Source organism: Stylophora pistillata, chromosome 9, assembly GCF_964205215.1.
Source record: "Stylophora pistillata chromosome 9, jaStyPist1.2, whole genome shotgun sequence".
Classification (NCBI taxonomy): Eukaryota; Metazoa; Cnidaria; class Anthozoa; order Scleractinia; family Pocilloporidae; genus Stylophora; species Stylophora pistillata.
In genome coordinates this window covers 10528350-10542700 of record NC_142527.1, presented here as the reverse complement: position 1 = coordinate 10542700, position 14351 = coordinate 10528350, and the positions used below count along the sequence as shown (strand labels likewise).

At 40.1% G+C, this 14351-nt stretch overlaps 1 protein-coding gene across 1 annotated transcript; it reads left to right on the top strand.

The window, feature by feature from the left end:
* Positions 1 to 4782: 4782 nt before the first annotated feature.
* LOC111342088 (ruvB-like 1) lies at positions 4783 to 14351 on the top strand. Its single transcript, XM_022949127.2, has 15 exons — positions 4783 to 5029; positions 6561 to 6647; positions 7014 to 7146; positions 8363 to 8403; positions 8876 to 8918; positions 9356 to 9423; positions 9554 to 9643; positions 10192 to 10341; positions 11215 to 11278; positions 11433 to 11458; positions 11736 to 11801; positions 11958 to 12064; positions 12604 to 12795; positions 13743 to 13792; positions 14067 to 14351. The coding sequence occupies exons 1-15, from the start codon at positions 4889 to 4891 to the stop codon at positions 14174 to 14176; spliced, it is 1368 nt and encodes a 455-aa protein (XP_022804862.1). The 5' UTR covers positions 4783 to 4888; the 3' UTR covers positions 14177 to 14351.

The following is a 14351-nucleotide window of genomic DNA, read 5'->3' as shown; positions in this document are numbered from 1 at the left end:
CGATTGCCTCAGTAATAAGTTTTTCATGGACATTAATTGCCTCGATCGTGTGATTTTTCTCGGCTACGGCCCTGAAAATATTAAGCATTAAAACTCATTGAATCACAGCAATACTTTTAAGGATTAAAATACGCGCTTACCTGATACTTAGTCTTGGAAGGTTGACGATGATCAAAATGAAGACAGAAGACTGAGAATATTCAGTTACGTCGTTGGACTCGAGAACTTGATTTATAAAGCGGGATCAGGGTCAAAATCCAGTTCCAAATAGGAACAGGCACAACAAAAAGTCAGACATCAAATTAGGAACAGGCACAGCTTATTAGGAACAGGCACAGCTCATTAGGAACAGGCACAGCCGATTAGGAACAGGCACAGCCTATTAGGAACAGGCACGGCATAATAGGAACAGGCACAGCCTATTAGGAACAGGCACAGCCTATTAGGAACAGGCACAGCTTATTAGGAACAGGCACGGCCTATTAGGAACAGGCACAGCCTATTAGGAACAGGCACAGCCTATTAGGAACAGGCACGGCATAAAAGGGACAGGCACAGCCTATTAGGAACAGGCGCAGCCTATTAGGAACAGGCACGGCCTATTAGGAACAGGCACAGTCTATTAGGAACAGGCACAGCCTATTAGGAACAGGCACAGCCTATTAGGAACAGGCACAGCCTATTAGGAACAGGCACAGCCTATTAGGAACAGGCACAGTCTATTAGGAACAGGTACAGCCTATTAGGAACAGGCACGGCATAAAAGGGACAGGCACAGCTCATTAGGAACAGGCACAGCCTATTAGGAACAGGCACAGCCTATTAGGAACAGGCACAGCCTATTAGGAACAGGCACAGTCTATTAGGAACAGGTACAGCCTATTAGGAACAGGCACGGCATAAAAGGGACAGGCACAGCCTATTAGGAACAGGCACAGCCTATTAGGAACAGGCACAGCCTATTAGGAACAGGCACAGCCTATTAGGAACAGGCACAGCCTATTAGGAACAGGCACAGCCTATTAGGAACAGGCACAGCCTATTAGGAACAGGCACAGCCTATTAGGAACAGGCACAGCCTATTAGGAACAGGCACAGCCTATTAGGAACAGGCACGGCCTATTAGGAACAGGCACGGCCTATTAGGAACAGGCACGGCCTATTAGGAACAGGCACGGCCTATTAGGAACAGGCACAGTCTATTAGGAACAGGCACAGCCTATTAGGAACAGGCACAGCCTATTAGGAACAGGCACAGCTCATTAGGAACAGGCACAGCCTACTAGCAACAGGCACAGCCTATTAGGAACAGGCACAGCCTACTAGCAACAGGCACAGCCTATTAGGAACAGGCACAGCTCATTAGGAACAGGCACAGCTTACTAGGAACAGGCACAGCCTATTAGGAACAGGCACAGCCTATTAGGAACAGGCACAGCTTATTAGGAACAGGCACAGCTTATTAGGAACAGGCACAGCCTATTAGGAACAGGTACAGCCTATTAGGAACAGGCACAGCCTATTAGGAACAGGCACAGTCTATTAGGAACAGGCACAGCCTATTAGGAACAGGCACAGCCTATTAGGAACAGGCACAGCCTATTAGGAACAGGCACAGCTCATTAGGAACAGGCACAGCCTACTAGCAACAGGCACAGCCTATTAGGAACAGGCACAGCCTATTAGGAACAGGCACAGCCTATTAGGAACAGGCACAGCTTACTAGGAACAGGCACAGCTTATTAGGAACAGGCACAGCCTATTAGCAACAGGCACAGCTTATAAGGAACAGGCACTGCCTATTAGGAACAGGCACAGCCTATTAGTAACAGGCACAGCCTATTAAGAACAGACACAGCCTATTAGGAACAGGCACAGCAAAGTCCTCAGCTAATTTGGACAAAGTAATTTGGATATATCAACAAAGTTGAAATGGTAAATTGGCCACCGTAGCGATTACAAAAGCGGACGTTTCGAGTGTTAGCCCTTCGTCGGAGCGAATAGAGGAATTGTGGGTTGTGTGTGCTTTTAAAGGCAGAAAATGGAGCTACGTTATTGGTGGGAACATGGCAACGAGAAAAACACGAATAATTTAGTGGAATGAAAAGCGTTCGTTGATCCCTGTAGGATTTAGACTGCCGGTTTGAAAGATGAACTTTTGTTCAAGAGGTTTGCGGCTTTCCGTGCTACCTGAGTGTAAGGAAAGACCGCAGATTGCCATATACTGCTTAGAATGGTTAGGTAAATTAAAGTGTCTAGCGACTGGTTTCGATATGTCCTTGTCATTCTTTTCCACGTCGCGAATGTGTTCTCTGAATCGGTCAACTAGTTTCTGCCTGTTTCGCCGATGTAAATAATACTAAAGAAATAAATGACAATTTATATAGCGCTTCATCCAAAAGCTCTAAGGCGCTTCACAATCAAGGTAAAAAGTAAAATAATAATCAAACGTAATCATTTATTAAAATAACGCTTAAAAAGATAAGTTTTAAGATTACGCTTAAAAGTGTTAAGATCTATACTACATTTTATGGTTTCAAGAATGTCATTCCACAACTTAGGTGCAGAGACAGAGAAGGCGCGATCGTCATTGGATTTCAATTTGGAGCGAGGAATCACTAACAAGTTCCTACTCGTTGATCGCAAAGACCTAGTGGGCTTATAAGTTTCTAACAAGTCACTGATATAACTAGGACATAAATTATTTAAAGCTTTAAAAGTAAAAAATAAGATTTTAAAAATAATCCTCTGCTCCACGGGGAGCCAGTTCAGTTCCCTCAGTAAAGGATTAACGTGATCATGCTTGCGACCACATAAGATCAGCCGTGCCGCACAATTCTGGGCTAATTGCAATCTATGAACTAAATGTTTCGGAAGACCATACAACAGAGAATTACAGTTGTCTAATCTGCATGTAACGAGGGGTGTACTAACGCCTTAGTATTACTAACTGACAAAAACTTTCTAATCCGAGAAATATTCTGGATGTGAAAAAATGCAGATCTACAAATAGCCGAACCTTGACGTTCCATATTTAACTTCTTGTCAAAGATTACACCTATGTTCCTGGCATAGTTCGAAGGCTGTATAATAGATCCATCAATCGCTGTAAAAGAAGGAAGCCGAGAAGCAGACAGATTGCGTATCTGTATAGTATATCTTTTTGCAATAAGTGCAAGTTATACAATAGATTACATTGGCGGAGGTGCACGTGAAGTGATCAGTGATCTTAATGGATCGTTTGGGTCCCGATATTTTATCAGTGTTGTGAATGGAAGGACACGTTTTGCATAGTGCACGAGTGCATTTAAAAGTGCCTGGTTGGTCATCAGTCTGAAAAGAACTCCGAATTTCTGACCAAAAAATTGCCTATGTTTTTGTCGCGTTTGAATGAAATGAGCGGAGGCTGCGAAAAGATAGTGCTTGTCTCTGGATCGTTTTGAAGTAATTTAAAGTTTTTAAGAATGATGGATTTAACTGAGTGGTTGTGAGGGTGAACGTGAGAGTGAATGGAATGCGGTCGGAATCTTCCTTTTGTGACTTTTGTAGTGTTGAATGTCGATCAATAAGTTGGGCGGGGTGGTAACCCGCTTGAACGACAGAAACAGGGTAACCACGTGGTTACCCTGTTTCTGTCGTTCAATATCGTCTTGAGCAAAGGCTTTTTGACGCGCCTTGATAAGAGCCTTAAATTCGGCTGTCACCCAGCTGGGAGCTTGAAGGTCTTTAAAGGCATAATGGTATCTTAGCCAATCTTGACTAGATCTTGAAAAAGCTGCTGCTTGCTTTCGCAATCTTGCACAGAGTCTAGAATAGACCAGTCAATGGAGTCGAAATACCTGCCAAGTTCACATTTACGACTGGCGTGAGTATCCCTGCGGGTGAAAAGACTACGACTACCAGTGACGTCCCTGCTCCTTAGCTTAGGCTCGAGTGATACCACCAAATGGTCGGAGACCAAAAAAGAGGAAAAGTTTGCACAAGATCTTTGTTGTACACATGGCCGGGGCATATTGGTCAGAATAAGATCTAGTATCTGATTACCCCTGTTGGAACGCCCACAAGTTGTTTTAACTTGAATTGGGTTTGAAGCCTACTGATGTTAAGCCGGTTGAAATCCCCAGATAATAGAATGCCACAACCAGGATAGCGTCCTTCGATAGTCGTAAGCAAAGAAATAAGATAGTCAATCAGAGCAGCATCACTGGATCCGTTAGGATACAAGGTGTGGTAAACTGTACCTGAAACAATACAAGGGAAACCTGTCGGTAACCGCACCGGTCTAAGATGAGCCCACAGTATCTCCAACACAGGATGGTATAAGTCAGTCAAGGCTTTGTAATTGATGGTGCTATTAATGTAAAGATCCACTCCGCCATGGACACCGGATTTGGTACCTCTTGGGCTGTTCAACCTCAAAAGGTCCACAGGAGGAGCTTCTGTGATACCTTTTAGGGTATTGCGCCAAAGATACGTGACTATGTTGTTGTAGAATTGGTGCCTCAGGGGTGATAAAAAATTTACGACATGGCCATAAATCAGGACCTCGTAAAAGCACGTCTATCCGGCTTACGATCAGGACCTCGTAAATCAGGACCTCGTAAAAGCACGTCTGCCCGGCCTACGATCTTAGATCGTCTTCTTTTCTACTAATTTCGCTAAATTTTAGCTCTGTCAGGAAGAAGTGGACTGGAAAATGTCTTATGTAGCCTCGCCTTTACGGAGCTTAGTTGCCTCGCCCTTACGAAGCTTAGTTACCTCGCCTTTCCGAAGCTTAGTTGCCTCGCCAGCTCTCACCTAGCCCTTAGCGGTTGTTTAGCCAAAGTTGGGGGAATCCTGAGGCAATTTTTACTCTCATTCGTGTACTTGCGACAATTAGAGGGAAAAAATGAAGATCGAAGAGGTAAAGAGCACTACTAAGACTCAGCGGATAGCCACTCATAGCCACGTGAAGGGACTTGGTTTGGATGAGAATGGCGACGCTCTCACTATGGGTTCTGGCCTCGTGGGTCAAGAAACTGCCCGGGAGGTTTGTGTTTGATGCATTTGGATCAATATGTTATGGTTGTTTGCGCCGTTCCACTAAGGACACGACATAGAATTTTGCTATAAATAACAAACTGTTATGTGCTGGTAGCGTTACTCAATCTGCAAATCAGCTTTACGCTTTGTACAATCCTATGTAGCTGTGCGCATCACTTTTGCAATGTCTTTAGGAGTCCAGACTCACTTTATATATCAGCGAACAAGGCTGGCTGCGAAACCCTTTCACTCCCTGTTACCCTATGATGTCTTTCTCTTCCAACTGATGTATGTATTCTTTCACTAGTCCATTCACTTAAAAAATCTGGTGTCATAGTTTGATAATAATTATAGACTTCAAAGTCTCTCAACCTGTTTGACAAATAATAAATGTGTCGAAATTGGGAGCAACTACAGAATGCAGGGCCACTTTGAACCATGCTCAAATGAGCTAGCTCGTTTGGTTCGGCAGTGGATGTAAGAACGTAGTATAAGTTGTTTAGCGTTAAGTCTTGGGTTCGTATATTTAGCGGCTCGTTTGGCTCGGCAATGGATGTAAGAAGAATTATACCTGAAAATGCTTTCTAGTGCCAGTAGAAGACCGAAGTGAAGCAACACTTTTACCGATTATTAGGGAATGGATAGAATCTGGAACTTTGACTGTATCAGACTGCTGGAAGTCATATTCCAAACCATCTGAGAATAGTTACTTACACGAGACTGTTAACCATTCGAAAGAGTTCGGTAACAGTAATGGCTTCAACACAAACAAACAAGAAGGACATTCAGGGGAGGCACATGAAAACAAGCCTGCCAATATTTGGAACAAGAAAAGAACATTTTTCATCATATTTAGCGGAATTTATGTGGTGTTATAAACATAAAGACAGTGACCCGTTTAAAGTTTTCTTAAGAGATATGAAAGCGTTTTATAAGCTTAACTAAACAATCAGAATTGATGACACTGATTTAAGCATTTAAGTTCAGTGTAATAGAAAATATTTGCATACTAGCGGAATTTATGTGGCGTTATAAACATAAAGACACTGATAAGGATTATTTAAGTTTATGTAACTACGGACTGAAGTCAAATGTAGGTATGGTAAACACAATGGGAAAGTTAAATGACATTTAGTTGAACGCTTTCTACTTTCTTGAGATGTTCAAACTTTGTAACGACAATTGCATAAGCAATAAATCTATATTTAGCTTGTACATAGAGAAGATAGAAACATGCATCACTGAGTTTCACTGCAGAGCAACCGAGCCAGGTGAGCCACTCAATGTACATAAAGAGTGTATGAGCCTGCAATTAACTTCGTCAGCGCAAAGAGCAAATGAGCCAAATGAGCCGGCTTGTTTGGTGCATGGTTAAGTGGCCCTGCATTCTGTATGAGGGATACTTGTGCAGTGAGGTAGAATGATTCACATACAGTTTTCCCCTTGAAGAGGTAATTGTGTCTAAGGTGTATTGCTGGATGAGTGCATGAATCAAATTCTTGTTGCTCATAGCTGCAGATATTTTTTCCTTCATTTAGGCAGCAGGAGTTGTGGTTGAACTAATAAAATCTAAAAAGATGGCTGGAAGAGCAATCCTCTTAGCTGGTCCCCCGGGAACTGGAAAGGTAGGCACAGAATACTTTTTGTAGCCATATACGGTAATGAAAATCAGGTCTATGTGTGGTTTTTATCTTGGTGATATCTTCTGTGAGAGGCAAAAGTTCTTTTACAGGTGTAGTTTGTCTCTGTTGATGATGGTCCATGGGACTTTCATCACATACAAAGTGCTAAATTTACAAAAGGAATGTTCTTTTCCATTTTTCCTATCAAAAGTGGTAAATCATACATACAGCTGTAAAGCAAACAAGTGTTTTAAACATATAGTTGAGTGAATCAGCTCTCTGCATTTTCAAACCGTTGGGATTATATTTTTGGGCAGTTGGTCTTGCTGTTGTCAAAAACAGTGTGTGTATTTGATTGTGCTATTTTAGACTGCATTAGCTCTTGCTATTGCTCAAGACCTTGGTCCAAAGGTACCATTCTGTCCAATGGTTGGGAGTGAAGTGTACTCTTCTGAAATCAAGAAGACAGAAGTTTTAATGGAGAACTTTCGAAGAGCAATTGGTAAGAACATAACTAAAGGAACACAAAGTTTATGCACACAGCAATGTTTACATTGTATGTTCCTGTTGTACACGTACCAGGGCTCGAAAAATATTTGAATTACACCTTGCCCATTGGGCAAGTAACCCTTAAGTTCTGCTTTCCCGGGGCACTTCCCTGCTTGTCCAAGTTTTCAAACTAATTAATAATTCATGAACAGAGATTTACCTGGATTTTACCTGGATTTTAGCATCAAAGGGCTAGCTTCATTTTCGCGTTAGAAATATGCGACTTCTCAGTTTTCACGTACGATTTCTACAGTTTTAATTAATATATCACTGTTGAGTTGAGTTTTGTATAGAGAAACCGAAACATTCTCATGGGAAATTGCTACAATTAAGAAATAAACTCAGCATTTTCGTTCCCAACGCGGCTATTTTTATCCTGGAAAGAAATTTGATTGGGGAAGATTTTGATCACGTGCTAGGTAACCACTTCTGAGCCGTGAGCGTGCGTCACGCAATCAACAAAACAATGCTGTAAATTCTAATTTTGGTCAAGCTTCATCTAAACACTTGATTACCCTTGGGCCTAAAGCTTTCCTTTTCTTCTCAAAATCATTATCAAAAATTTAGTTGGCGAACGGCTTGCCCGCTGGGTCCTTGCCTGTCGGGCAAGGAAGGAGAGAAAGCTACTTGCCTGAAGGAAAAATCTACTTGTCCTGGACGACCGGACAGGGGTTTTTTCGAGCCCTGCGTACAGTATAATGGATCTCTTAGGTAAATGGCTATAATAGGCAGTGTACTCTCATTTCATGTAAACTGAGATAGTGAAGTTTTTTGAGAATAAATTTGAGCTGAGATTTGGAAGTGTGGAAAGTATTCCAAGACTACACTGGTTTTGCTTTACAATGCTATGCTGTGAGTAAAAAAAAATTAATTTATATATATATCCTTTCATCTCATCTATTCAGCTACAGAACTCAAGCTTATCTGACTTGGTTACAATGACTACTGATGCAGTCCGGCCAAAGTCCCCCGAAAAGTGTTGTGATGTGCATTTCATCACATCCACAAGTTAATTTGTGCAATATAAATATTAAATTATTATTATTATTATTATTATTATTATTATTATTATTAATGTCTGTGACTTTTTTTTTTAATGAGGTAGTTACTTTGTATCTTCCTTAGTGTGCACCTCACAGGCATACTTTGTATTTCTTTTTCATGAACAGGCTTGAGGATCAAGGAAACAAAAGAAGTTTATGAAGGAGAGGTAAACTGTTTTTTCTCAATTTACAGTTGCGGCATTGTTCCAGGTTGTTACTCCAAATGCATTAGAAGAGCTGTTTTGTTTTTGTTTTTGTTTTTAAGTTGTGGTAAAAAGTATCAAGAATCAATCACATTTAAATTTATGTAATGTACAATTCAAGGAAGAAACTTTCCTTTAGATTCCAAGATAAGAAAAGTAATAATAAAATTATTTATGTACAATGCATTTAGAGAAATGCAAAATTAATCCCAAAGAGTCACAAGAGTTATGTAATGAGAAGAAGGACGAGGAATGATTCAGAATCACCTTGGTACTAGATACAAGAGAGTCTTGAATCTCAAGTGTCAAGTTATATTGAGTCAATTTCTGCTGATAAATTGTCTTGTCCTTGTTTGCATGATATTGAGGTGTACTTACTAATTGAAAAAAATGCAAATGTCAGTTTTAATGTACAAAATAATCTTTTTTGTGACAGGTAACAGAACTGACACCCTGTGAAACGGAGAATCCCATGGGAGGTAAGAGTCATGCACTAACCTTAATATTTATTTGGCTTGTTAGGCAACCAGGCAAGATGAAGCAAGTACTGTGTTCTAATAGGTTATGATGGGGTGATGGGAAAGTTGGGTTGATCTTGCCTGCTTATTTGGCACAGATGACTCCCTTTAATAGGCCATTTCCGAATTACGTTTGGCCTCTTTTTCAAAATGAGGCCTGGTGCTCAACCATACGTATGAAAATTAGTTTATTTGCATGTGAATGAAAACTTGTTACCATACGAAAGGATGAGCACCAGGACTTGCCTTGAAAAAGAGGCTAAAGGCAATTTGGAAATGGGCTATTTGTCCATCATCTTAAATTGGCAGTGATGGAGATAAGAACTTTCCTCACTGAATGTGATTTTTATGGCAGAAGATTATGACATGTCCTGAAAATTGTTTAATTTTTTTTGCAGGATATGGTAAAACTGTTAGCCATGTGGTAATAGGACTGAAAACAGCTAAAGGGACCAAGCAGCTTAAGGCAAGTTCAGCTGACAAGCATGTCATCCGTCCCTGACTCCTTTAATTTTTGTTGTTCTCTATTCTATTTCCTTCTTTTTCTTCTTTAATTGTACCATGCACTTTTCATTATTTTTTCCAATTGATTGCAGCTGGATCCTTCAATATATGAAAGTCTTCAGAAAGAAAAAGTAGAAGTTGGTGATGTGATATACATTGAAGCAAACAGTGGAGCAGTCAAGGTTTGAAAAGCTTTCATCTTGATTTACCTCTTTGAAAGTATGTGTCATGAATTTTCTAATTTCCTAGAACATTAGAATATTATTTTATTAATATTAAACAAATGCTTTTTTTTTTGCATTTATAATTGATTATTTTCACTGTCCAGAGTCTAGTCAGTTGGGCTGCTGAATAGGTAGAAAAGATTTTGCTGAAAATTCTCTACATGTTTGCCAAAATCTTTTTCATCAAAATGTCTTTATTATTTTACTGTTAGCAAACTGAGGAGTTTTAAATCTATTTGTTTGTATGTGTAGGGAGGGAAGTAGGGAAAGGTAAAGTCTGTTTACAAGCCAGATGGCCTATCAGGCCGGCACTTAGCTCTGGTTTCCATAGCATGAAGTGACAAGGAGTATTTCTGCTCCCCCCTGTATGGGATGCTAGCCCATCAAAGGGGTGGAGGGAAGTGCCAGTTTCATAAGATTGTTTTACCAGTACATGTATCTTGAAATGTCTTTTTTAACCTAACGTTACACCATGTAGTGATTTACAATGAACTTTTTGATCACAGCGTCAAGGAAGATCTGACACATTTGCTACAGAATTTGATCTTGAGGCTGAAGAATATGTTCCACTACCCAAAGGTGATGTTCACAAGAAGAAGGAAATTGTGCAGGATGTAACTCTACATGACCTCGATGTGGCTAATGCAAGACCACAGGTATGGTGTAAAAAGAAACACATACAGTACAGTGTAACCTGAATATTAATCAGTTTACTGAGAGAGAGGACAACTGGAAGCACTGGTGGTAAAAAGAATATGATTTAAAGGACCTTTTTTGACTCTGTTTTAACCCTTAGCCCCTTACATTCATATGCATCAGTATGCATATTCTCCATACTGTTCTCTCTACATTTCCTAATGTGCTGACAAGGAGAATTTTTTTAACAACCAAGAGCCTCTTTAGTTGGTGATCATTGCCTTTATTCTCATGACCTTGACGTGTGATTCGGGGCTGATGTTGTAAGGAGAAAGTAGATATATATTAGTCACTCTCAGGAGACAAAGGGTAATTTTAATGTCAGGGAGAAGTACAGTATTGTTGTATGTACATGCATGCTTCAGGAATCAAATACATGTACAGTTCAAGCTTTTTTGGTAAAAAGAATTAAAAAGTTGACACTGGCAAAAAATATTATGGTACTGGACATTTCAGCTACTACTGTTTTCTTCTTCAGCAAAAATAAAGAATGCAAATGTCGAACAGCGTCTTGCTTGGTAGGACACATCGTGTACATGTACCAAGCAGGATGCGGTTAGACATTTGCATTTTTTATCTTTGCTGAAGAAGGTAGCAGTAGTAGCTGAAACATCCAGAACAATATATGTTCAGCCAGTGTCAACTTTTTAATTCTTTTCACCAAACATTTTTAACATGCATGGCAACACGCTGAATATTTTTACAATTAAAGCTGTCAACACGTACTTTTGAACATGCACAGAAATGACCATACACTATACATGTACCCTCTGTGTGTAAGATCCAAAGTTTTGCCTCTTGAGCTTAATTTTCTAATGAAATACTGCTCATAGGGAGGACAAGATATTCTCTCCATGATGGGACAGCTAATGAAGCCTAAGAAGACAGAAATAACAGGTGAGGCATTTTATGCAGTGTCGTGTTTTCTTGGACTCTTTTTCTCTTTTTTGTTCCTTGTTTTTTTTTTTTCCCTCAGTGAACAGATCTGAAGTATAGTTTCGTGTACATATGTTTATAAATCTGTAACACTTTTTTGCATTTTTTTTTTCAGACAAATTAAGAAAAGAGATAAACAAGGTAAACGGAATATGTCTGGTGGGAACCGTAGTGTACTCGTGCACTCATGCTAACTTCTTTTTTATGCCAATTTGGCTTTGTATGTCTGTCACTTAAGAACGGGTTCAGTGAGTTAAGTTTTTAATTTGTTTTGTTCATTACAATCAGCAGCTGAAAATGAATATTTTTCCAAAGTTCCTAAAAATGTATGAAGTAGGGTTAAAGGGAACCTACTTCAAATGATTGCAAAATAGGGGTGGTATTTGATTATTAATTAGTTAATTTATATATTTGGTAGGTGGTCAACAAATACATCGATCAAGGAGTTGCGGAACTGGTTCCTGGCGTGTTGTTTGTGGATGAGGTAATTTCGTAATGTTCTTTTTTCTTTTTTTTTTTGTGACGGTGTACAGTGCACGACGGTTAGTATGGTGCCCCCTCCCCCCCCCTGAACTTAGGTACATGTACGTGTGACCCTCAGATTAATTTTTTACTTCACTCTTTTCACTTTTGTTTTCAGGTTCACATGTTGGATATCGAATGTTTTACTTATTTACATCGAGCTTTAGAGTCAACCATTTCCCCGATTGTTATCTTTGCAACAAATCGAGGAAACTGCACAATAAGGTACCGTTATAACATAGAGATCATTTGTAATAAATCATATTTAGAGGTGCTGTATTCCACGAAAATATTCACGAAGTTGAAATGGGCACGGGAAACATTGCTGGCATTTATAGCTGGTCTCTTTCGCTGCTAATGCGAATCTTTCTGAGAGTTTCAGTTGCAATGAGAGCTCAGGATGTTATATTAAGCCTCCACACCCGAAACTGTCGGTCTGCATAATATTATCACGCTTCACTTGGCTGCTTGAGGTAAACACGTAGACCGAATAATAAGTGCCCTGGGCGCCCTGTCGAGAGATCAGATCGTGTCTGAGCGCTGGTCGGGTCATTGTGTTTAATCTCAATTACTTCTCCCTCCACTTTGAAGTTTTCAAGGAAGGGCTGTCCGGTAAAAATGAAGATATGTTGGGGAGCAAGGGGGGGTGGAGGGGGTGGTGGTGGTGGTGGTGGTGGATACACACGATGTTTTAATATCCCATCAAGGTGGAATAGCGTTTGCACATTTTACTTCACGTATTTGTTTGTTCTGTTGTTTCTCAGGGGCACGGAAATAAGCGCTCCCCACGGGATACCCTTGGATCTGTTGGATCGACTCATGATCATCCGCACCCTACCCTACTCACAAGATGAAATGGTTCAAATTATTCGCATTAGAGCACAGACAGAGAACATTCAAGCGGATGATGAATCGCTGGGCCTTTTAGGAGAAATCGGCACTAAAACTACTTTAAGGTAAGATTCCGTTAAGAACGAGATGGTCGTATTGTGTTAAATGTCTGAATTACGGTTAAGTTAGGTGCAGTATAATTATTTTCGGACGTTGAAGGAAGTATAGCTTGAGAAAAATTGCTGAGTGACGGTACCACGAGTCTTGCGAAGACAGGTTACTACCTGACGCTCTGACGAAGGGCAAACGCTCGAAGCTTCAAAACTTTTTACATAATCACTTAGTTGCTACAACCAAAATTACCTTGTTACTCTCGCCGACTCAGCACCACAGTTTCTTTGGAAACTTATCCCCTTTATTCGCGGTTTAAATGTCTAGCAACTACAACTGTAGCTCCACCTCGAACTACCGTTACCAAAATGCTACGCGCTTATATTCTTGTTTGGTTGTGTTTTTGAACACTGGGAGTTGACATCACACCAGTCTGGGATTTAGGCACTTCTGACCGTGTAATCAAAAATCTGTAGCACTGAGGCTAATTTAGAGATTAATTAATTTGGAGATAACGAAAAATGAAAGATTAAGAAAACACTCACAGACGTGATCCTTGTGCTCACAAAAAGTATAAAAGTTTCATGCAAAGAAAATATCAGAAACGTGAAACTTTTGAAACATTGAATTCTACACCGTATCTTAACTTACCTAACTATTGTCATGGGTTTGTGTAGAAGCACCAGCAAAACTAAAAGATCTGTGGAAACCGCAAAAAACATTTAAAGATTTCTGGAGTAGAGGACAAATTAACATGCCTAGTAAAGCCGTGCTTGTGTAATAGTGTTAAAAGGAAGACAAACTTAGGATCTGAAGCAGACTCTCCAGAGTAGAATACAGATTTAAGGCGAAGTGATAGTTCAGAGAGAAAGATATACAAGACAGCTTATCAAATGTCTCGACGTTTTGCAAATATACACGATTTGAAGGAGTTCCTCTCTTTTTTTGTTTTGCCTATCAGATATGCAGTTCAGTTGCTGACGCCGTCTAACCTACTCGCCCGCATTAACGGTAAGTCCATATTACAGGATGGATTGATAATAGATAATTGAATAAATAAGTTATAGATAAACGCTCCTCTCCACTCAGCAGCATAACTACAGTAGTTCCTACTTAAATTTCAGGCATATCTGAGGAAATTCTGAGGGGATCACCTTTGGTAAATTAGGTAGAGGAAGTAGTGTTACCCGTAATGATTTTTGCTAAGAAACCTGGGGGTTACGTTACGTGTGCTTTGGTGTTGTGGCGAACGTAACACTTAAGCTGATGTTTGTATGTTACACAGGTCGTTCGAGTATCAACAGACAGGATGTGGAAGAAATAAACGAGCTATTTTACGACGCCAAATCCTCAGCTAAACTTTTGGCAGAGCACGAGGACAAGTATATGAAGTGAAGATAATGAGCTTGAGCCGTATCGCCAAGAGAGATGTTCTTTCTTTGTAATACTTTTAGTTTCGTGTCAAAGCACTGTTAAGTCAGGTGTGGTAACTATTTAAAACTGTTACAGTATAAGCGTTTGTATGTTGTTGAGAGTGTTTTTATATAAAGGACTGAACGGTTTTAAAGTC

Coding starts and splice junctions, on each gene's coding strand:
- LOC111342088 (XM_022949127.2), top strand. CDS start 4,889: ATGAAGATCGAAGAGGTAAAGAGCACTACTAAGACTCAGCGGATAGCC. Junction 8,919..9,355: donor AACGGAGAATCCCATGGGAG/GTAAGAGTCATG, acceptor TTTTTTTTGCAG/GATATGGTAAAACTGTTAGC. Junction 12,065..12,603: donor CGAGGAAACTGCACAATAAG/GTACCGTTATAA, acceptor GTTGTTTCTCAG/GGGCACGGAAATAAGCGCTC.